Raw genomic sequence first — 22,772 nt, 5'->3', positions numbered from 1 at the left:
CACACTATTAGAACCACTGCATGTCTTACTACGAAAAGGGGGCGAATGCGTTTGGAGCAAAAGCCAAGAAAATGCCTTTGTAAAAGCTAGAAAATTGTTATGCTCAAACAAATTGCTTGTGTTGTATGATCCATGTAAGCGTTTGGTCCTAGCATGTGATGCGTCGTCATATGGCGTCAGGTGTGTATTGCAAGATGCTAATGATTTCGGGAAACTGCAACGGTTACTTATGCATCCAGGCGTCTGTCTAAGGCTGAGCGAGCCTACAGCATGATTGAGAAAGAAGCGTTAGCCTGTGTCCATGGGGTAAAGAAAATGCATCAATGCCTGTTTGGGCTAAAATTCGAATTGGAAACTGACCATAAGCCACTTATATCCCTGTTCTCTGGGAGTAAAGGGATAAATACCAATGCATTGGCCCGCCTCCAGAGATGGGCACTCATGATGTCCGCATACAACTACGCCATCCGCCACAGGCCAGGCACAGAAAACTGCGCCAATGCTCTCAGTAGGCTGCCATTGCCCACCACGGGGGTGGAAATGGCGCAGCCCGCAGATCTAGCCATGGTTATGGAAGCATTTGAGAGTGAGCAATCACCCGTCACTGACCGGCAGATCAAAACCTGGACAAGCCAGGACCCCTTATTATCTCGAGTCAAAAGCTGTGTGCTTCATGGGAGCTGGTCCAGTGCTCCAGTGGAAATGCAGGAAGAGATAAAACCGTTCCAGCGGTGCAAAGATGAAATGTCTATACAGGCAGGCTGCCTTCTGTGGGGCAATCGAGTAGTGGTCCCCAAGAAGGGCAGACACCTTCATCAATGACCTCCACAGTACCCACCCAGGCATCGTAATGATGAAAGCGATAGCCAGATCCCACGTGTGGTGGCCCGGTATCGATGCGGACTTAGAGTCCTGTGTTCACAGATGTAATACATGCTCGCAGTTAAGCAATGTACCCAGGAGGGCGCCGCTAAGTTTATGGTCTTGGCCCTCGAAACCATGGTCTAGGGTACACGTCGACTATGCAGGCCCGTTATTGGGTAAAATGTTCCTTGTGGTTGTAGACGCGTACTCCAAGTGGATTGAATGTGAGATAATGTCGGCTAGCACGTCCGCTGCCACTACTGAAAGCCTGTGGGCCATGTGTGCCATTCACGGCTTACCCGATGTCCTGGTGAGCGACAACGGGCCATGTTTTACTAGTGCTGAGTTCAAAGAATTCATGACCTGTAACAGGATCAAACATGTCACATCTGCCCCGTTTACACTAGCGTCCAATGGTCAGGCAGAGAGAGCAGTGCAAACCATCAAGCAGGGCTTGAAGAGAGTAACTGAAGGCTCACTGCAGACTCGCCTATCCCGAGTCCTGCTTGGCTACCGCACGAGACCCCATTCACTCACTGGGATCCCATCTGCTGAACTGCTCATGAACAAAGCACTTAAGACAAGGCTCTCGTTAGTTCACACTGATCTACATGAACAGGTAGAGAGCAGGCGGTTTCAACAAAGTGTATACCATGATAGCGCAAATGTGTCGCGCGAGATTGAAGTCAGTGATCTTATATTTGTATTAAATTATGGACAAGGTCCCAAGTGGCTTCCCGGTACTGTCCTGGCCAAAGAGGGGAGCAGGTGTTTTGGGTCAAATTTTCAAATGGACTCATTCACCGGAAATACTTGGACCAAATCAAACTCTGATTCACGGACTATCCTGAGCAACCCACCTTGGACCCTACCTTTTTTGATCCCCCAACATACACCCCCGTGGCAACTGGCACCACGGTTGACCACGAAGCAGAACCCATCATCCACAGCAGCCCAGCAGGGCCCAACACACCAGGCAGCCCAGCAAGACCAGCTGCACAGCAGCTCAATGAGAGTCCAACAAATGATTCAACAACACCAGCTTTCACACTGAGACGATCAAGAAGGGCCCCTGATCGACTCACATTGTAAATAGTTACACTATTGACTTTGTGGGGGGGAGTGTTGTTCTATATGTATATTTGTAGTTATTCTGTACAGCCACCAGAGGGCTCATCCCCTGGAGTCCCAAGGGACCCCTTAATCCCTTGGGAGCACAGGTATTTAAGGAGGCTTCACAGGTTGGAGAAGCACTCTGGAGACCTGCAATAAAAGACCAAGGTCACACTTTATTTTGAGCTCACAGTGTTCAGTCTGACTCTTTCTCCATACACAACAGTTGCGGCCACAGAAACGCCTATCTATCCCCCTTACAATAGAATCCCCTACCACTATAGCTCTCCCACTCTTTTTCCTGCCCTCCTGTGCAGCAGAGCCAACCACGGTGCCATGAACTTGGCTGCTGCTGTCTTCCCCTGGTGAGTCATCTCATCCAACAATATCCAAATCTTCTGGAATTTTTTGAGGATGTTTCCAGTAAAGTGGACAAAGGAGAACCAGTTGATGTGGTATATTTGGACTTTCAGAAGGCTTTCGACAAGGTCCCACACAAGAGATTAATGTGCAAAGTTAAAGCACATGGGATTGGGGGTAGTGTGCTGACGTGGATTGAGAACTGGTTGTCAGACAGGAAGCAAAGAGTAGGAGTAAACGGGTACTTTTCAGAATGGCAGGCAGTGACTAGTGGAGTGCCGCAAGGTTCTGTGCTGGGGCCCCAGCTGTTTACATTGTACATTAATGATTTAGACGAGGGGATTAAATGCAGTATCTCCAAATTTGCGGATGATACTAAGTTGGGTGGCAGTGTGAGCTGCGAGGAGGATGCTATTAGGCTGCAGAGTGACTTGGATAGGTTAGGTGAGTGGGCAAATGCATGGCAGATGAAGTATAATGTGGATAAATGTGAGGTTATCCACTTTGGTGGTAAAAACAGAGAGACAGACTATTATCTGAATGGTGACAGATTAGGAAAAGGGAAGGTGCAACGAGACCTGGGTGTCATGGTACATCAGTCATTGAAGGTTGGCATGCAGGTACAGCAGGCGGTTAAGAAAGCAAATGGCATGTTGGCCTTCATAGCGAGGGGATTTGAATACAGGGGCAGGGAGGTGTTGCTACAGTTGTACAGGGCCTTGGTGAGGCCACACCTGGAGTATTGTGTACAGTTTTGGTCTCCTAACTTGAGGAAGGACATTCTTGCTATTGAGGGAGTGCAGCGAAGGTTCACCAGACTGATTCCCGGGATGGCGGGACTGACCTATCAAGAAAGATTGGATCAATTGGGCTTGTATTCACTGGAGTTCAGAAGAATGAGAGGGGACCTCATAGAAACGTTTAAAATTCTGACGGGTTTAGACAGGTTAGATGCAGAAAGAATGTTCCCAATGTTGGGGAAGTCCAGAACCAGGGGTCACAGTCTGAGGATAAGGGGTAAGCCATTTAGGACCGAGATGAGGAGAAACTTCTTCACCCAGAGAGTGGTGAACCTGTGGAATTCTCTACCACAGAAAGTAGTTGAGGCCAATTCACTAAATATATTCAAAAGGGAGTTAGATGAAGTCCTTACTACTCGGGGGATCAAGGGTTATGGCGAGAAAGCAGGAAGGGGGTACTGAAGTTTCATGTTCAGCCATGAACTCATTGAATGGCGGTGCAGGCTAGAAGGGCTGAATGGCCTGCTCCTGCACCTATTTTCTATGTTTCTATGTTTCTATGGTACATCTGTAACTAAATGAGTTACGCTGGTGCAAATTGATTGGGGAAACTGGATTTTTAAGTTAGGCCAGAAAAAGCAGCCTGCTCCCAAAAAACGGTGCAAATCACTGGAGAAAATTGAGCCCCTGGTATTATTGCTCAGACATGGAGTAATTAAATCTAGAACTGTTTGTCACATGAGGTGTATTTATTATTCCCATTGCCTAAGCGTTCTAACGTGTTGCCCATGACTGGGGTTAATTTTATGAGAGGAAAAGAAAGTTATTTTCTAGCTCAGTATATCCATTGCGCTGATGTGATTGTTTTCTGTTGACAGTTGAGGAAGAAACAGGTGTACGTGGAGAGGGTGGAGAGGCTGCAGCAGGCCTTGACACAGCTGCAAGCAGCCTGCGAAAAGCGGGAGCAGATGGAAAGGAGGCTGCGCACACGGCTGGAGAGAGAGCTGGAATCTCTTCGAGTACAACAGGTACCTGCTGCTTTCAGTCATCCTTTTGGTGTCCGAGAAAAAGTTCAGCGCATCATTTGCAAAAACAAATTAGAAAAGTGTACAGTTTTACTAGAGACAATTTTAATTGTACAAGATGTAAAGATTGACAGGTTAATAATTGTTTAAATTTGGAAACTATTTATGGTCGGCTTTCTCCTATGTTATTCACCTCTGTCAGTTTATGAGGATAATCTGTTCAGCGCCAATCAATGAATCTGTAAACTTTCTGGCACAGTTGGATCTCATGGAACCATTGGAATCATATCAACAACAACTTGCATTAATGTAGCAAGTCGTTCGAAGGGGCTTAACAAGAACGTTATCAATAAAAATGTTGAAACCGAGCCACAGAAGGAGATAATCAGGACAGGTGACCAAAAGCCTGGTCAAAGATAGGTTTTAAGGAGCACTTTTATAGGAGGAGAGAGATTTAGGAAGGAAATTCCAGAGTTTAAGTCCTAGGCAGCTGAAAGCATGGTCGCCAATAGTGGAGCAATTAAAATCGGGAAGGCGCAGGATGCCAGAATTGGAGGAGCACATAGATCTCGAAGGCTTGTGGGGCTGAAGGAAGTTACAAAGATAAGGAGGGGCAAGACCATGAAGGAATTTGAAAACCAGGATGAGGATTTTAAAGTTGAGGTGTTGTTTGACCTGGAGCCAGCACGCACGGGGGTTATGGGAGAACGGGACTTGGTGTGAGTTAAGATACGGGCAGTAGAGTTTTGGATGAGCATAAGTTTTTCGCAGGGTGGAAGATGGGAGGCAGGCGAGGAGAGCATTGGAATAGTCAAGTCTAGAGGTAACCAAGGCATGGTTGAGGGCTTCAGCCGCAGATGAGCTGATGCAGGGTCAGAATCGGGCAATGTTACGGAGGTGGAAGTAGACAGTCTTGGTGATGGAGCAGATATGTGGTCGGAAGCTCATCTCGGGGTCAAACACAACACCACGGTTGCGAACGGTCTGGCTCAGCTTCAGAAAAGGAGGAGGATGGAAACGGAGTTTGTGGCGGGGACCAAAGACAATGGCTTCGGTTTTCCCAATATTTAGTTGGAGGAAATTTCTGCTGATCCAATACTGGATGTTGGATAAGCAACGTAACAAATCAGACAGTTGAGGGGTCAAGAGAACTGGTGGTGAGATAGAGCTGAGTGTTGTCAGCATACATGTGCGGAACCTGATGGTGTTTTCAGATGATGTCACCGAGGGGCAGCATGTAGATGAGCAATAGAAGGGGGCCAAGGATAGATTCTTCATATTCTAAATGGAGCGGATAGAGAACATTATTTAGCCCATTAACCTGGCAGACAAACTTTCTCAATGAATCTGCAAATTAGGACCAAAACTAAATGTGACCATTGATATATTATGGAACTACTAAGCTCCAGCTGCTATTTTAGTTATGAACTATATAATCGGGTATATTTTTCTCCCATTGCTAATATGGCTGAAAAAGTTATTGAGTATAAAATGAGGAAAACAGTTTTATACTTGCATTAAATTTTTCATTTACATTACCAACTTGTAGAAAGTATACAGAATTAACTTTAAACGGGGACTGAAGCTCCTGTTGCATTCCCTTAAGAAGGTTGTATCGATACGCCAGACAGACATGTTTTCAAAGTTAGACCTGTATGGTATTCTATAAAGAGAAGCTTTACAAAACAGTTTTTTTCATTATTATTTTTGTGAGGCATAGAAATAGTTGGTTGTAACAGATTCTATATAAATACTGCCGGCCTGTACACTGCAACTAATTTTACAAAGATACATTCTTGCCACAGAGCTTCACCTGATAGGAGCAGATATGAAAAATTTTGCAGGTCTGTTCCCCAAGATTTTCTGTCCAGTTTTGCGCTCCCTATTTTAGCAAGGGGTGTTGAGGCAAATGGACAGGGTACAAAAGAGATTCACAAAAGTGATACTCGGAGTCAAAGGTTTTAGTTATGAGGATAGGCTAAAAATCACTGGGGCACTTTGCACTACAGTAGAGAAGGTTAAGAGGAGATCTGATCAATGTGTTCAAACTCCTGAAGCAGTTTGCTGAGGTAAATCAGGAAGAAACTATTTCTAATACTTGGTGAGTTGGTAATTAGAGGGCCTAAGTTTAAAAGCAATGAAAAAAAGAACAATGGGAGAGGTTCGGAGAATTTGTTTATGCAGAGGGTTGTTACCAGAAACAGTAATGAAAGCAGAATCCACTTCACCCACTTCCCTTTTGAAAGCTAAAGATTTGAAAGAGAAAAGGATAATGGGGAAAGGGCAAGGTTGTGGAACTAAGTGGAATACACAGCACAGGCATAATGATTTGAATGGCCTCCTTCGGTACTGTAAAATTATATGATTCTACTTGCTATTCAGTGATCCGTGCAGCACAGAGCAATCAACAACAGGATCCCAGGCTGATTTTTTTACTTCCTGTTTTAAGAACCCAGCAGTCAATTCCAGTGTCATAACTGCTGCTCTCCCTGATATCATGTGAGAGAATAAACCTGGGATCAAACCTTGGACTTTCTGGTCTGTACTGTTCAGCACCTTATAACATTGTATATTTATTCTCACAGCCATGGCAGGTTAGCTGGCAGATCCATTGGCTGAAATCACCCAGTTCACTTTTTGGCTTCAAGGGATGCAGAGCTGAATGGAGCAGTCCTGTTAATTAGATTGTTTACAAAACTAGTTTCAAATTTAAAGGAAAGATAACGGAAGTCAAAATTAAGAGGAGAGAGGTTTGGAGAAATTTCTTTACACAGAGGGTGGTTGAAGTATGAAACATTTTACCAAAGGGAGGAATTGAGGTATTGACCATTGCATCATTTAAGGGAAAAATTGATATAGATATATATATATATGTGGGCAGAGATTAGGTCAGAGGCCTATTAGATTGAGATTGCTCTAGCAAAGAGCTGGCACAGGCATGATGGGCCAAATGGCCTTCTGTGCTGTAAACTTCTAGGGGGCAAAATTGGCTATAGCACCGGTTGGGGGCAGTAACCTCTCTGAGGCCAGACACTCTGCGCGTGGCGCAGAAGTCCCGCCCCGGAAACGAAATTGGGGTTACCGCCCCTCACAGGAAGTGGAATGAAATGTCGTGCGCTCCACTTCCTTTTCGGGCAGGATAGGGTACGCTAACCGGGCGCATTGCGGAGCGCTTCGTGGCCTCTCTGCGTAGCACTGACGCGTTTCAATGCCTCTCCCCTTCCGTTAAAGGGGAGGTACACTGCGAGTTCTGCAGGCCCTTTGAAGGCCTCCACTGGGCCTAGAGCGATGCAAGGTGCCAAGGTCACAGCCCAGCATGGAAACAAAGTGGGGGGGTGGGGTGGGGGGTAAAAGAAGACGACGGTGACGTGCAATGCACCGCCCCTTTAACTTTCCCCCCGCTATGGGTGTGTGGCCCGATTCATGAACCGTGAAGCTCATGCAGGCATCGCCCACGACGGCCTCATTGGGCACTACCCAATTTCCGCCGTGTAGCGTAAACAGGCTACCACGTGGTGAAAAGCAGTCACCGTGCACGTGATGACATCATTGCCAGAGGCGCAGCAGCCCGGGGCGCTACCAGCGGGGCGGGGCACAATTTCACAGGAGCCAGTAGCACCTCCCCATCCCCAGCAAAAGCACTTTTGCCCCGTAGGCACTAATGCCGCACATATGGGGAATTTCGGCCCCCTAGTGTTTTATGTGCACCTACTGCAGCTGGAATTTTTAAATATTCTTCATATATAAGGGAGCTTGCTTGCTGGGATTGCATATTGAGAAATCAAGGTTGCACTCCACACAATTTTCCATCTATTCATTTCAATGCTCTACTGCTGGGTGAGACATTTAGAAAAGTAGGCTATGTACAGTCGAAACTATTACGACCATAATGTGCCAGATCTTTAGCTATTTTTGTAACTAACTGTCCTATTGCAAGATGAATTTAACAGTAAATAATCAAAAACAGTGCAACTAGCTATTTGAATATATGTTTGCAGTCACTTCTGAGGTGTTGATTTGCCACTGAAAAACGTCACAGCTGATTTAGATCAATTTCCAGTTACTTGGCTAAAGAAAATCCCACAGATCAAAATTACAGGTTATATTTTACGAATTTGCACTCCCCGTATAGTGCTTTGCCCACTAGGTGTGCATATTGAGATTTATGGGGCAGAGATCAATGGACCTAGATTTTCCATCTTGCAAGCAAAACTCTGTACTTTGAGCACAAATTTGTGTTAATATTTGAGGGCAGATATTGTGAAGCTGCAGTGCTGGTGTGGAACTTCATTGGACACCAGTATGGGTCAGAGCCCTGTCTCCAACACTAAAACCCTGATTCCAAGTCCCACACTCGTGTCTACACAGTCTCTGCCCTATTCTCTTACAGTGCTATGTGTATTCTTTTATATAACTGGGCCTGAACATTTTGATTAATCTGAGTGCAATATTACATCATACAGATTAATAGCTGGCTCTGCAACAGGTCTCCTAACTTTTTAAAAATATTTCTGGTCTAGTTGAATTTCCATCCAGAAGTCTCGGGCCGTAATTCAGAGTCCCGACAAGGCCCGTTACCGCCCATTTGTGGTGGCCATGCAGCGGAATCCAATGGCCGCCACTTTGCCGTCAACTGGCCGCCACGACCGAAATTTACCTTGGGAGTTTTTGGGGCGGTGTTCACTTCCGCCCTGATCAGCTGACTTCCGTGGCGGCATGGGGCTTGCGGCAGTGATGATGCAATCAAAGTGCGCACCGCTGCTGCTCCGCCCCCAAACCTATTTTCAGGATAAAAAAGGCTGGCAGGTTTATGACAGTGCCCCCGCCAGCTTTTTGGGTTGGTGCACTGTTGGAGACTGCCAGCTGGTGTGTTGTGACCGGGTTTTTGGTGATCAGAATTTTTTTCGCAGATTTTTGTGCAACTTTGGAAAAACGGCAGCAGACTTGCGAACTTTTGTAGAGTGAGCAAACCTTTTTTACTCTCACTCATTAGTCGTGGCCGGTGGGCGTCATTCTCTGCTCCACAGAGGCCACCAAGTGAGGGTCGAGCCTGCAGCCATAATGGGCTCAGTGTTGGCAGGGGAAGACACTCTGCACATTGTCAGAGACAGGGAAGCATGCAGGCGGAGGCGTCGCCATCACTAACGGGCAGCGGGCAAGGGAGGTAGCAGCCATGGCTGCCCAACATGTAGAAGGGCCTGCAGATGGCCGCAGACCTCAACGTCCAGAGGCTGGACAAGAGGGAGATGGCATGAGGAGGAGGATGAGGTACGCTAACCCCCCCCCCCCGCACCAGATTGTGGTTGAGGAGCCTTGCCAGCAGCAGCCTGCAAAGGCTCCACACATCAGCAGCAAGAGAGAGAAGGCGCTCAGCCAGCTGGCAAGGGAGGGGCCCAGCACATACCTCTGGCAAGGAGGGCCTACCGTCCATGGATGTACTGGCGTCAGTTTTCCTTCCTACAGCTCAGCAACGAACAATGTGTGTGAAGGCTGCAGTTTAGGAAGGACATCCTGACCGAGCTTTGCAATGTCCTGCAGCCTCACACAAGGCTGAGGACAGCTCTGAGCATTAAGACAAAACTGACCATTGCTCTGAACTTTTACGCCACTGGCTTGTTCCAGTCTGCAAGTGCAAACATCTCTAATATCTCGCAATGCTCCACCCATCGCTCCACCCGGCAAGTCACGATGTGCTATACAAGAGAAGTCTCCAATATATCTCCTTCCTGATGACCAGGGAGAAGCAGGTGGCGCACCAGGCTGGATTTGCCCGGTTTGCAGGGTTCCCCAGGGTGCAAGGGGCCATCAACTGCACACACGTCGAGATGAGGGCTCCACAAAACCATCCAGAAAATTCAGCAGAAAGAGATACCACTCTCTGAATGTGCAGCTGGTGTGCGACCACCAGCGAAGGCTCCTGGAAGTTGATGCCAGGTATCCAGGCAGCAGCTATGATGCCTTCATCCTGCGCTAGAACAGTGTGCCCGCCTTCTTCACCAGGCCAAACCAGGATTGTGGGTGGCTGCTTGGGGATAAGGGATATCCCCTGTCCACTTGGCTGCTCATTCCACTTCGCACCCCCAGGACAGCGACCGAGCATGCCTACAACTTTACTTTCCGAGCATGCCTACAATGACGCTCATTTTGGCATCAGGTGCATCATTGAGCACTGTATTGGCATGCTGAAACTAAGGTTCCGTTGCCTGGACCACTTTGGCAGCGCATTGTAATACTCGCCTGAACAGGTCTCTATCTTTGTGGTTGTCTGCTACATGCTGCATAACCTGGCTGTCATGAGGGGACAGTGGCTGGAGGTCGATCCAGCAGTACTACCGCGGGAGGCGGCGCACCAGCAGGAGGAGGAGGTGGAGGACCAGGATGCACGTCGCGAGCCACCCAGGAGGCATCGTCGCCATCCCAACCCTGCAAGGGAATTGCAGACCCGTCTGATTGCTGCTCGATTCAGATAATTTCATCCCAACATGACCCTTCAGCTTCAACTTTCCATGGCCATCCCAATAAGTGCCTTGATACATAATTACCCACTGTCACATTATACACCTGGCCAGATATAGGTGCAAAAAATGAAGATTTAATACATCATCAAAATCACTCTGAACAACTAACACAACAAAAAACGGTGCAGAAACGTAACAGATATACATCATTTGCCAGCCTTGTGCATTTCCATAGAAACATAGAAAATAGGGGCAGGGGCAGGCCATTCCGCCCTTCGAGCCTGCACCACCATTCAATATGATCATGGCTGATCATGCAACCTCAGTACCCCACCCCTGCCTTCTCTCCATACCCCCTGATCCCTTTAGCCGTAAGGTCCACATCTAGCTCCCTTTTGAACATGTTCAATGAACTGGACTCCACAACTTTCTGTGGCAGAGAATTCCACAGGTTCACAACTCTCTGGGTGAAAAAGTTTCTCCTCATCTCGGTCCTATGTGGCTTACCCCTTATCGTTAGACTGTGTCCCCTGGTTCTGGACTTCCACAACATTGGGAACATTCTTCCTGCATCTAACCTGTCCAGTCCCATCAGAATTTCATACATTTCTATGAGATCCCCTCTCATTCTTCTAAATCCCAGTGAGTATAAGCCTAGCCGATCCAGTCTTTCCTCATAAGTCAGTCCTGCCATCCCGGGAATTAGTCTGGTGAACCTTGCCAGCACTCCCTCAATAGCAAGCACATCCTTCCTCAGATTAGGAGACCAAAACTGCACACAATACTCAAGGTGTGGTCTCACCAAGGCTCTGTGCAATTGCAGCAAGACCTCCCTGCTCCTATATTCAAATCCCGTTGCTATGAAGGCCAACATGCCATTTGCTTTCTTTACTGCCTGCTGTACCTGCATGCCTACCGTCAATGACTGATGTACCATGACACCCAGGTCTTGTTGCAGCTCCCCTTTTACTAATCTGTCACCATTCAGATAATAATCTGCCTTCATTTTTTGCCACCAAAGTGGATAACCTCACACTTATCCACATTGGGCAAATGCATGGCAGATGCAGTATATTCACCTGACCTGTCTAAGTTCCCCTGCAGCCTCTTAGCATCCTCCTTGCAGCTCGCCCTGCCCACCCAACTTAGTGTCATCTGCAAACTTGGAGATATTACATTCAATTCCTTTGTCTAAATCATTAATGTATATTGTAAATAGCTGGGGTCCCAGCCCTGAACCCTGCGGCACCCCACTAGTCACTGCCTGCCATTCTAAAAAGGACCCGTTTATTCCCACTCTTTGCTTCCTGTCTGCTAACCATTTCTCTCTCCATGTCAATACATTACCCCCAATACCATGTGCCTTAATTTTGCACACTAATCTGTTGTAGGGGACCTTGTCAAAAGCCTTTTGAAAGTCCAAATACACCACATCCACTGGTTCTCCCTTATCCACTCTACTAGTTACTTCCTCAAAAAATTCTAGAAGATTTATCAAGCATGATTTCCCTTTCATAAATCCATGCTGACTTGGACCGATCCTGTCACTGCTTTCCAAATGCGCTGCTATTACATCTTTAATAATATAACCCCTCTTACGTGTGCCTATCCCACTACTGCGCCTAAGTGTCTTCCCTGTGGCTGCATCATGGGTTTGGGAAGGCTGCTGTGTTCCCTGTGTGGAAGTTGCAGATGTCCATCTAGGACGCCCTTGACCAGCTTTGGGCCAGCAAGGCCTGGCCGCAGACTGGTCAGCACCTCCCTGGGAGAGTTCAGTCTGGCTTGTCTCAGGCGAGGCCACTGGTGGATTGACTGGTCAGGGCCAGGAATGCTGTGATCATGAAGAGGGCGCATCATCCGTATCCTGTTCCGAGGAGCCTGAGTCACTCGCTGGGGGCGGCACAATACCACCATCACCAATCTGAGGTAGGCCAGGTCGGTGCTGTGGCACCATACCGGAAGGTCCCCCATGGCCCATGATGGACCCAGCCGTGAACTGAGGTGTTGGGTGGCATCGACCTGAGACTGCAGGAGAGCAGCTAGTGTCAAAGCCACCAGATATGACAGCACTTAGATGCTCCGTCGACTCTTGCAGAGCCGCGGCCATCCTCTCCAAAGCAGCACCGATGCGCTCATTCCCTAGCGCGTGTGCTGAAATGGCAGCTGCCACATCACCTGCGAGTTGTGGCCTCACAGCTGGATCTGCATGGTCTCTCTGGGAGTCCATCACCTGCACACTGGCAATGGTGGGCTCCATGGAGTGCGCAGAGCTGTTGGCAATGCGGGAGGTGGACTCCTCCATGCTCCTCACCACTTCCGACAGCCTCTCCGGCACCCTTGCCAGTGCCCCAAACATCTGGGAATGAATGGAATCCACCCTTCTTTCGTAAGCCCCAACATCAATGAACTCATCTGAATCCTCCTCAGCAGAACTACGGTTCGGACTCTCCTTGGAGAGGTCGCACCTGAGGTTGCCTGTCCCCGTCACCATGCTGCAGCCCGCTAGGTCCTGGTGCAACACCCAGTGTAGACCCCTGAATTATCTGAACTAGATCGGACCGCGTCCTCCCAGTATCTGAACTGGCGTGCGTGAGTGCAAGGGTTGCCGCGGTGCTGCGTGCAGTGTCCTCCTCTTCCTCATGGGAGGTGTCCCCAAAAGATGGAGTGAGATCCAAGGTGTCAACAAGGCTGGATCCCGTGATGTCCTCAATGGTGTCAGGATGTTGATCTGTCTCATTGTCATCAAGGGTCTCTTCCAGGCCCCGTGACGGTGTCTCAGCAGCCGGTGTCTCAATAGGAGCATCTCCCTCGCCTCAGCTGCCACTGCTCCCAATGCTCTCCTCCAGGCCCCGCGACGGTGTCTCAGCAGGAGCATCTCGATTGCCTCAGCTGCCACTTGGCCTCTCATCTACAAGCATCAATGGGAGAAGGGCTGCCGTGAGGGGGAGATAGGAGATTGACACATGGAGGATGCAACTAGCACACTTTCAGAAGGAAAGCCACAGTGTGCGCTGTCGCTTTCAGGGAGAGATAGCATTAAAGAAAGCCCTTCACTTACACATGCTGCCCACATCGGCATTGTCATTACTGGAAGCCACAGTGGGGGCCTCATCTGCAAGCATAAATGGGAGAAGGGCTGCCGTGAGGGGGAGGTGGAGAATTAACGCATGGTGCCTGCAACTAGCAGACTTTCAGAGGGAAAGGCACAGTAGGCGCTGGATCATTCAGGGACAGATAGCATTAAAGAAGGGCGTTCACTTATTCACATGTTATGTATGTAAACATTGTAACTGTGTAAGACTTGCCACCAGAGGGCGCAGCTGTTGGAGGCCCAAGGGTCACCTGCACACCTCGTGCAAGGGAGTATAAAAGATTGTCTGTCATGCTGCTTAGGCACTCTGGAGTTGTATTAAAGAGACTAAGATCACATCAGTTTTAGCTCACAGTACTCCGTCTTGTGGGATTCTTCTATACATAACAATTGGCGATTAGTAACAGATTACGAACTTTCACACGGTCATGGCTGCCGTTGGTTTTTTAGAGGGTGATGATTGGGAAACCTTCGTTGAGCGTCTCGACCAGTACTTCGTGGCCAACGAGCTGGATGGGGACGATCAAGCGCAGGGCGATTTTCCTCACCGTGTGTGGGTCCACAATGTACGGCCTCATCAAGAATCTGCTAGCACAGGAGAAACATATACAGAGTTGTGTACGCTGGTTTGGAACCACCTCAAGCCGAAGGAGAGCGTCTTAATGGCCAGGTATCGCTTCTACACACACCACCGCTCCGAGGGCCAGGACGTGGCGAGTTATGTCGCCGACCTGAGATGCCTTGCAGGAACTTGCGAATTTGATGGATTTTTGGGAGAAATGCTGCGGGACTTTTTTGTGCTTGGCATTGGCCACGAGGTCATTCTTCGCAAGCTGCTGTCCGCTGAATCCCTCGACCTCAGCAAGGCCATCACAATACCCCAGGCATTTATATCCACGAGCGATAATACCAGACAGATATCTTCCCAGCATCGAAGCTCACCGGCAAGCACTGTGCATAAAATAACGTCGCTAGCAGGCAGAACTGCATATGGCAGGGCCTGCACGTCTGCAGCTGCAAGACCTAGGATGATTCAGAGTCTGCCATCAGGCGTGAATGCAAATCCACGAGCACCATGTTGGCGCTGCGGAGGTAATCATCGAGCCCATCAATGTCGATTCAAGCACTATGTGTCCAAAGGCTGCGAAACAATGGGGCACCTCCAGTGAATGTGCAAGAGTGCTGCGACTCACCACGTGGCAGATTCGGCAGAGGATGATCGATCCGGCACGGATCACGCAGAACAAACAAGAGAGGCAACTCAACCCGAAGAAGTGTATGGGGTACACACCTTCACCACCAAAAGCCCTCCTATCATCTGAAAGTCAAATTGAACGGTATTCCGGTATCAATGGAGTTGGACATGGGGGCGAGTCAGTCAATTATGAGCCAGAAGGCTTTTGAGAAACTGTGGGGCAACAAGGCACAAAGGCCCAAACTGAGCCCGATTCAGACAATGCGGCGCACCTAGACCAAAGAGCTCATACCAGTCATTGGCAGTTAAGGTATCGTACGGTGGAGCTGTGCATGATTTATCACTGTGGATTGTACCAGGCGATGGCCCAGCACTATTCAACAGAAGCTGGCTGGGAAAGATTCGATGGTACTAGGACAACATCAAAGCACTATTTTCAGTGGATGATGTCTCTTGCGCCCAAGTGCTGAGCAAGTTTCCGTCGCTACATGAACCAGGCATCGGCAACTTCACAGGCGCCAAGGTGCAGATCCATCTCGTCTTCGATGCAAGGCCCATTCATCACAAGGCTCGAACCGTTCCATATATGATGAGGGAGAAAGTCGAGATCGAACTGAACAGACTTCAACCAGAGGGAATCATATTGCCAGTCGAGTTCAACGAGTGGGCCAGTCCAATTGTTCTGGTGTTGAAAAATGATGGCATGGTCAGAATCTGCGGAGACTACAAAGTAACGATCAACCGAGTCTTGTTACAAGAACAATACCTGCTACCCAAGTCGGATGACCTGTTTGCAACGTTAACGGGGGGGGGGGGGAAGTCATTCACCAAGTTGGACCTAACCTCCGCCTATATGACACAGGAGCTGGCTGAATCTTCAAAAAGATTGACGTGCATGAACACACACAAAGGACTGTTTATATACTACAGGTGCCCTTTTGGGATTCGCTCAGCTGCTGCCATCTTCCAGAGGAACATGGAGAGTCTGCTGAAATCGGTTCCGCGCACCGTTGTGTTTCAAGACGACATCCTGATCACCGGTCGTGACACCACCAAACACCTGCTCAACCTGGAAGAGGTTCTAAGTCGGCTAGACCAAGTGAAACTCAGGCTGAAACGCTCCAAGTGTGTGTTTTCCTGGCATCAGAGGTCAAAGTTTTGGGGAGAAAGATTGCGGCAGATGGCATGAGACCCACGGACTCCGATAGAGGCCATCAAGAATGCACCCAGACCACAGAATGTGACGGAGCTGCGTTCGTTCCTGGGACTCCTCCACTATTTTGGTAACTTTCTACCCAGGTTAAGCACTTTGCTGGAACCTTTGCACATGTTGCTACGTTGAGGGTGATGACTGGGTTTGGGGTAAATCTCAAGAGACAGCCTTTGAGAAGGCCAGAAACCTACTTTGTTCTAATAAGTTACTTGTACTTTATGACCTGTGTAAACGATTAGTGCTAGCTTGTGATGCATCTTCGTACGGGGTCAGCTGTGTGTTACAGCAAACCAATGTATCAGGCAAACTTCAACTGGTTGCATACGCGTCTAGAAATCTGTCTAAGGCTGAAAGAGCCTACAGTGTGGTCGAGAAAGAGGTGTTAACATGTGTATATGGGGTTAAGAAAATGTACCATACCGATTTGGACTTCGGTTTGAGCTTGAAACCAATCACAAGCCTCTCATTTCGCTGTTTTCAGAAAGCAAAGGTATAAACACCAATGCTTCGTCCCGCATCCAAAGATGAGCACTAACACTGTCCACCTATGACTATGTTATCCGCCACAGACCAGGCACGGAGAACTGTGCTGATGCCCTCAGTCGGCTACCATTGCCCACAACCGGGGTGGAAATGGTGCAGCCCACTGACTTGCTTCTGGTCATGGATGCTTTTGAAAGCGAGGAGTCACCCGTCACTGCTCACCAGATCAGGACCTGTACCAGCCAGGATCCTGTGCTATACCTTGTAAAAAGTTGCGTCCTCAATGGGAGCTGGTCGGCCGTTCCCGGGGAAATAGAAGATGAAATTAAACCGTTTCACCGACGCAAAAATGAAATGTCCATCCAGTCGGATTGTCTCTTGTGGGGTAATCGCGTGGTTTTGCCAAAAAAAGGCAGGGAAACGTTTATACGCGACCTACACAATACCCACCCAGGCATAGTCACGATGATGGCTATAGCCAGGTCGCATGTTTGGTGGCCCGGCATTGACTCAGACTTGGAGTCATGTGTACACCAGTGCAGCACGTGCTCAGAATTGAGCAATGCACCAAAGGAGGCTTCATTGAGTCTGTGGTCATGGGCCTCCAAACCGTGGTCCAGGATCCATGTAGGTTTTGCTGGCCCCTTTCTTGGAAGGATGTTTTTAGTTGTAGTAGACGCTTATTCTAAATGGATTGAATGCGCAATCATGTCATCCAGCATATCCACTGCCACATTGAAACCTCCGAACTATGTTCGCCACCCATGGCTTGCCCGATGTCCTTGTCGGTGACAATGGACCGTGTTTCACCAGCTCGGAATTCAATGAGTTTATGATCCGCAATGCCATCAAGCATGTCAGGTCTGCCTCGTTGAAGCCCGCATCCAATGGTCAAGCGGAACGGGCAGTCCAAACTATCAAGCAGAATTTGAAACGCGTGACGGAAGGCTCCTTGCAGGCCCACTTATCTCGGGTTCTGCTCAGCTTCCGGACGCGACCCCACTCGCTCACTGGGGTTCCCCCTGCAGAGTTGTTAATGAAGAGAGCACTCAAAACCAGACTCTCCCTAGTCCACCTGGATCTAAATGATCATGTGGAAACCGGCGTCACCGGCAAAACATGTATCACGATCGCGCGGCTGTATTGCATGACATTAATGTTAACGACCCTGTGTTTGTCCTTAATTACGGTCATGGTCCTAAATGGGTCACTGGCACTGTCTTGGCCAAGGAGGGGAATACAGTGTTTATAGTCAAACTATTGAATGGACAAACGTACAGAAAGCATTTCGATCAGACCAAACTGCAGTTGACCAACAACCAGGAACAACCTGAAGAGGACATCACCATCATCGATCCACCAACACACACCCAACCAGCAATCGACCTCGCTGTCAATCAAGAGGATGAGCCTCCCATGCCCAACAGTCCTGTCAGATCAGCCGCGCCGCAGTGCAGCAATGGTCCGACCAACTCACCCATGCCAGAGTTTCAACTCAAACGATCAACCAGTGAGCATAGGGCCCCGGATCGTCTCAACTTGTAAAGAATTTGTATCAAAGACTTTGGGGGGGAGGGGAGTGATGTTATGTATGTAAACATTGTAACTGTGTAAGACTTGCCAACAGAGGGCGCAACTGTTGGAGGCCCAAGGGTCACCTGCACACCTCGTGCAAGGGAGTATAAAAGTTTGTCTGCAAGCTGCTTAGGCGCTCTGGAGTTGTATTAAAGAGACTAAGGTCACATCTGTTTTAGCTCACAGTACTCAGTCTTGTGCAGTTCTTCCATACTTAACACCATCGGCATCGGCAGTGCCGGTGGGACACAGGGAAGACACCATGTCTGCCGACGAGCGCCTCAACCCTCGCCTCCAAGGGTGCGAGGATTTGAAGGTCGGCCTCGCCACCACCAGTCCTCCTTTGCTCCTTTCGATTGTGAGCAATTTTGGTCTGCAAAACAAAGAATGGTTGGTTTGTAGCACCGTGATGATGCATCAGAAATGAGAGCACAAGTGTGTCCCTGACATGCAGTTGTAAATGTGAGATGAGAGGGCCTCCATTGTGAATATGCACACACACGTGTGTATTAGGTGAGCAGTTGGTGGAACAGTTATTCACTTTCATCTAACGAATGATTTCGTTCAGCCTTTTCATACATTGGGTTGCCGTCTGATCATAGATGGAAGTCCCTGACACCTCTACAGCGATCTCCCTCGAGTCATTATTAAAGACTTTGGTGACTTGGTCTCCCTCCTTCCCTTGACAGCCTGCATGAGGGTCTCCAGCTCCGTGTCTGAAAATCGGGTTGCCCTCCTTCCCACAGCAGCACCAGCTATGACCTTCAGTGCAAGGCCTTCCCTCCTCGGGGCCTAGCTGCAAACCTTAACTTTTAAGAAGGCCAGGGAGCAGCTGGCTCGTTGGCTGAAAATCACCATAAGGGTGAATTTCCCCATGTGAATAACGCCCCAATCAACCCACCTACACCGCTGCAAAGTACCAATTTGGAAGGTTCATTACCGCTGAAGGTCATTTTTTTTAAAAGGTGAAAATCGATCCATTGGCCGATGCAACCATAGCCGCGGTAATCGCGGGGAAAAGGTGGTAAGTGTGCCAGCTTTCTGTCGGCACTGAATTTCAGCCCCTCTCTGTCTTAACCCCAGCCTTGACTCTCTTCAATGAGTGAAATTCCTCTTAACAAAAACAGGAGTAGATAGATTTTTAAGCAATATAGATAGATTTTTAAGCAATAAGGGAATTAAGGGTTATGGGGAGAGGGCGGGTAAGTGGAGCTGAGTCCACGACCAGATCAGCCATGGTCTTATTGAATGGCAGGGCAGGCTCGAGGGGCTAGATGGCCTACTCCTGTTCCTAATTCTTATGTTCTTATGTTCTTATGAGTAGGCTAGTTATTTTCCACAATTAATGAAAAGAAAAAATTCACTCCCTGTGAACAGTGAGGTTGATGACGGAGAGCAGGTCTTCAGCTAACTGCTCATTGTAACTGGAGACTCTACAACATCACAGCACACTCTGACTCCTCCTTATTTCCAGATTCAGTAGGAACTCTAGAGTAAGACAAAATCAGTTTATCTAGATATAATTAGACAGTATGCAACAGAAAATATTTAAATAAACAGCTAAAATCAGACAAATATCAAGCTCTATTCCGGTAGCATTTTCAGTTACCACAGTCAGCCAAGTTCTGCTTTTCTTGCTCGGTAGCCTCTTCATGCCAGCCAATACATTCTTTAGAGAGGATCACATCATTACATCTGCTAGTGTATGTTGTTCTACCAATATAGAGAGAGACAGAAAGCGTTCAGGATCTGAGGAAATAAGAGGCGAGAGGTTATTGGTGGTGAGTTTGCAGGAGTCTGACTATGGCTGACCTTTCCATTCTTCCAGATTAGGAAAGAAGTGTGAACATCAGAGCCATAAATGGAGGCTTAAAAAGCAGAAATATAAATAATCTGCAATTTGCGTGAATTATAATTGATTAATTGGCACAGATTACTTCTCTGTTTAGACAGTTCACCCATATATGTCCATGAGGATGTCGTGAATAGCATGTTTAGTGAGTTGGTCACACCGCAGGTAAAGGTGACAAAGGCAGATAGGGGATGGGTGACCATCAGGCAGATCAGGAGTAGGAAGGTAATGCAGGAGTCCCCTGCAGTCATCTCCCGCCAAAGCAGATATACCACTTTGGATACTGTTGGAGGAGATGGCTCATCAGAGGAAGGCAGCAGCAGCCAAGTTCATGGCACCATGGGTGGCTCTGCTGCACAGGAGGGCAGGAAAAAGTGGGAGAACTATAGTGGTAGGGGATTCTATTGTAAGGGGAATAGATAGGCGTTTCTGCAGCCGCAATTGAGACTCCAGGATGGTAAAAAAATGGGATGAGGTCCTACAGGCTGAATTTAGGGAGCTAGGAGTTAAATTAAAAAGTAGGACCTCAAAGGTAGTAATCTCAGGATTGCTACCATTGCCACGTGCTAGTCAGAGTAGAAATAGCAGGATAGGTAAGATGAATGCGTGGCTTGAGGAATGGTGAAAGAGGGAGCGATTTGAATTCCTGGGACATTGGAACCGGTTCTAGGGGAGGTGGGACCAGTACAAACCGGACGGTCTGCACCTGGGCAGGACCAGAATCGATGTCCTGGGGGGGAGTGTTTGCTAGTGATGTTAGGGAGGGTTTAAACTAATATGGCAGGGGGATGGGAATCTATGCAGGGAGACAGAGGGAAATAAAATGGGGGCGGAAGCAAAAGGTAGAAAGGAGATAAGTAGAAGTGGAGGGCAGAGAAATCAAAGGCAAAAATCAAAAAGGGCCACATTACAACATAATTCTAAAAGGACAAAGAGTGTTAAAAAAAACAAGCCTGAAGGCTCTGTGTCTCAATGCGAGGAGCATTCGTAATAAGGTGGATGAATTAACTGCGCAGACAGCTGTTAATGGATATGATGCAATTGGGATTATGGAGACATGGCTCCAGGGTGACCAAGGCTGAGAACTCAACATCCAGGGGTATTCAATATTCAGGAAGGATAGACGGAAAGGAAAAGGAAGTGGGGTAGCGTTGTTGGTTAAAGAGGAGATTAACGCAATAGTAAGGAAGGACATTAGCTTGGATGATGTGGAATCTGTATGGGTAGAGTTGCGGAACACCAAAGGGCAGAAAATGCATGTTGGCCTTCATAGCTAGGGGATTTGAGTATAGGAGCAGGGAGGTCTTGCTGTAGTTGTACAGGGCCTTAGTGAGGCCTCACCTGGAATATTGTGTTCAGTTTTGGCCTCCTAATCTGAGGAAGGACGCTCTTGCTATTGACGGAATGCAGCAAAGGTTCACCAGACTGATTCCCGGGATGGCAGGACTGACATATGAGGAGAGACTGGATCAACTGGGCCTGTATTCACTGGAGTTTAGAAGAATGAGAGGGGATCTCATAGAAACATATAAAATTCTGATGGGACTGGGCAGGTTAGATGCAGGAAGAATGTTCCCGATGTTGGGAAATCCAGAACCAGGGGTCACAGTCTAAGGATAAGGGGTAAGCCGTTTAGGACCGAGATGAGAGAAACTTTTTCACTCAGAGAATTGTTAACCTGTGGAATTCTCTTCCGCAAAGAGTTGTTGATGCCAGTTCATTAGATATATTCAAGAGGGAGTTGGATTTGACCCTGACAGCTAAAGGGATCAAGGGATATGGAGAGAAAACAGAAAAGGGGTACTGAGGTGAATGATCAGCCATGATCTTATTGAATGGTGGTGCAGACTCGAAGGGCCGAATGGCCTACTCCTGCAACTATTTTCTATGTTTCTATGCTAGTGGAAGTTGTGTACAGACCACCAAACAGTAGTAGTGAGGTTGGGGATGGCATCAAACAGGAAATTAGGGATGCGTGCAATTAAGGTACAGCAGTTATCATGGGTGACTTTAATCTACATATAGATTGGGCTAACCAAACTGGTAGCAATATGGTGGAGGAGGATTTCCTGGAGTGTATAAGGGATGGTTTTCTAGACCAATATGTCGAGGAACCAACTAGAGAGCTGGCCATCCCAGACTGGGTGTTGTGCAATGAGAGAGGATTAATTAGCAATCTTGTTGTGCGAGGCCCCTTGGGGAAAAGTGACCATAATATGGTAGAATTCTTCATTAAGATGGAGAGTGACACAGTTAATTCAGAAACTAGGGTCCTGAACTTAAAGAAAGGTAACTTCGATGATATGAGACATGAATTGGCTAGGATAGACTGGCGAGTGATACTAAAGGGTTGACGTTGGATAGGCAATGGCCGACATTTAAAGATCACATGGGTGAACTTCAACAATTGTACATCCCTGTCTGGCGTAAAAATAAAACTGGGAAGGTGGCTCAACCGTGGCTAACGAGGGAAATTAGGGATAGTGTTAATTCCAAGGAAGAGGCATATAAATTGGCCAGAAAAAGCAGCAAACCTGAGGACTGGGAGAAATTTAGAATTCAGTAGAGGAAGACAAAGATTATAATTAGGAGGGGGGAAATAGAGTATGAGAGTAAGCTTGCAGGGAACATAAAAATTGTCTTCACAACTCTATAGAAGCTTTTGCAGAGAAAAAGATTAGTGAAGACAAATGTAGGTCCCTTGCGGTAAGAATCAGGCGAATTTATAATGGGGAACAAGGAAATGACAGACCAATTGAACAAATACTTTGTTTCTGTCTTCACTAAGGAAGACACGTATAAC

The 22,772-nt window shown here is 47.9% G+C and overlaps 1 protein-coding gene across 3 annotated transcripts in view; it reads left to right on the top strand.

Moving 5' to 3' along the window:
- Positions 1–22,772, top strand: part of amotl1 (angiomotin like 1) — a 266,649-nt gene that overhangs the window by 217,891 nt on the left and 25,986 nt on the right. For all 3 annotated transcript variants that reach the window (XM_070891965.1, XM_070891964.1, XM_070891966.1), the window contains one exon: positions 3,956–4,105. In XM_070891965.1, coding sequence (XP_070748066.1) covers positions 3,956–4,105 — 150 coding nt within the window. The remainder of the gene's footprint in view (positions 1–3,955; positions 4,106–22,772) is intronic.

Source organism: Pristiophorus japonicus, chromosome 10, assembly GCF_044704955.1.
Source record: "Pristiophorus japonicus isolate sPriJap1 chromosome 10, sPriJap1.hap1, whole genome shotgun sequence".
NCBI classification, from domain to species: domain Eukaryota; kingdom Metazoa; phylum Chordata; class Chondrichthyes; family Pristiophoridae; genus Pristiophorus; species Pristiophorus japonicus.
This window is presented reverse-complemented; position numbering and strand designations above follow the sequence as displayed.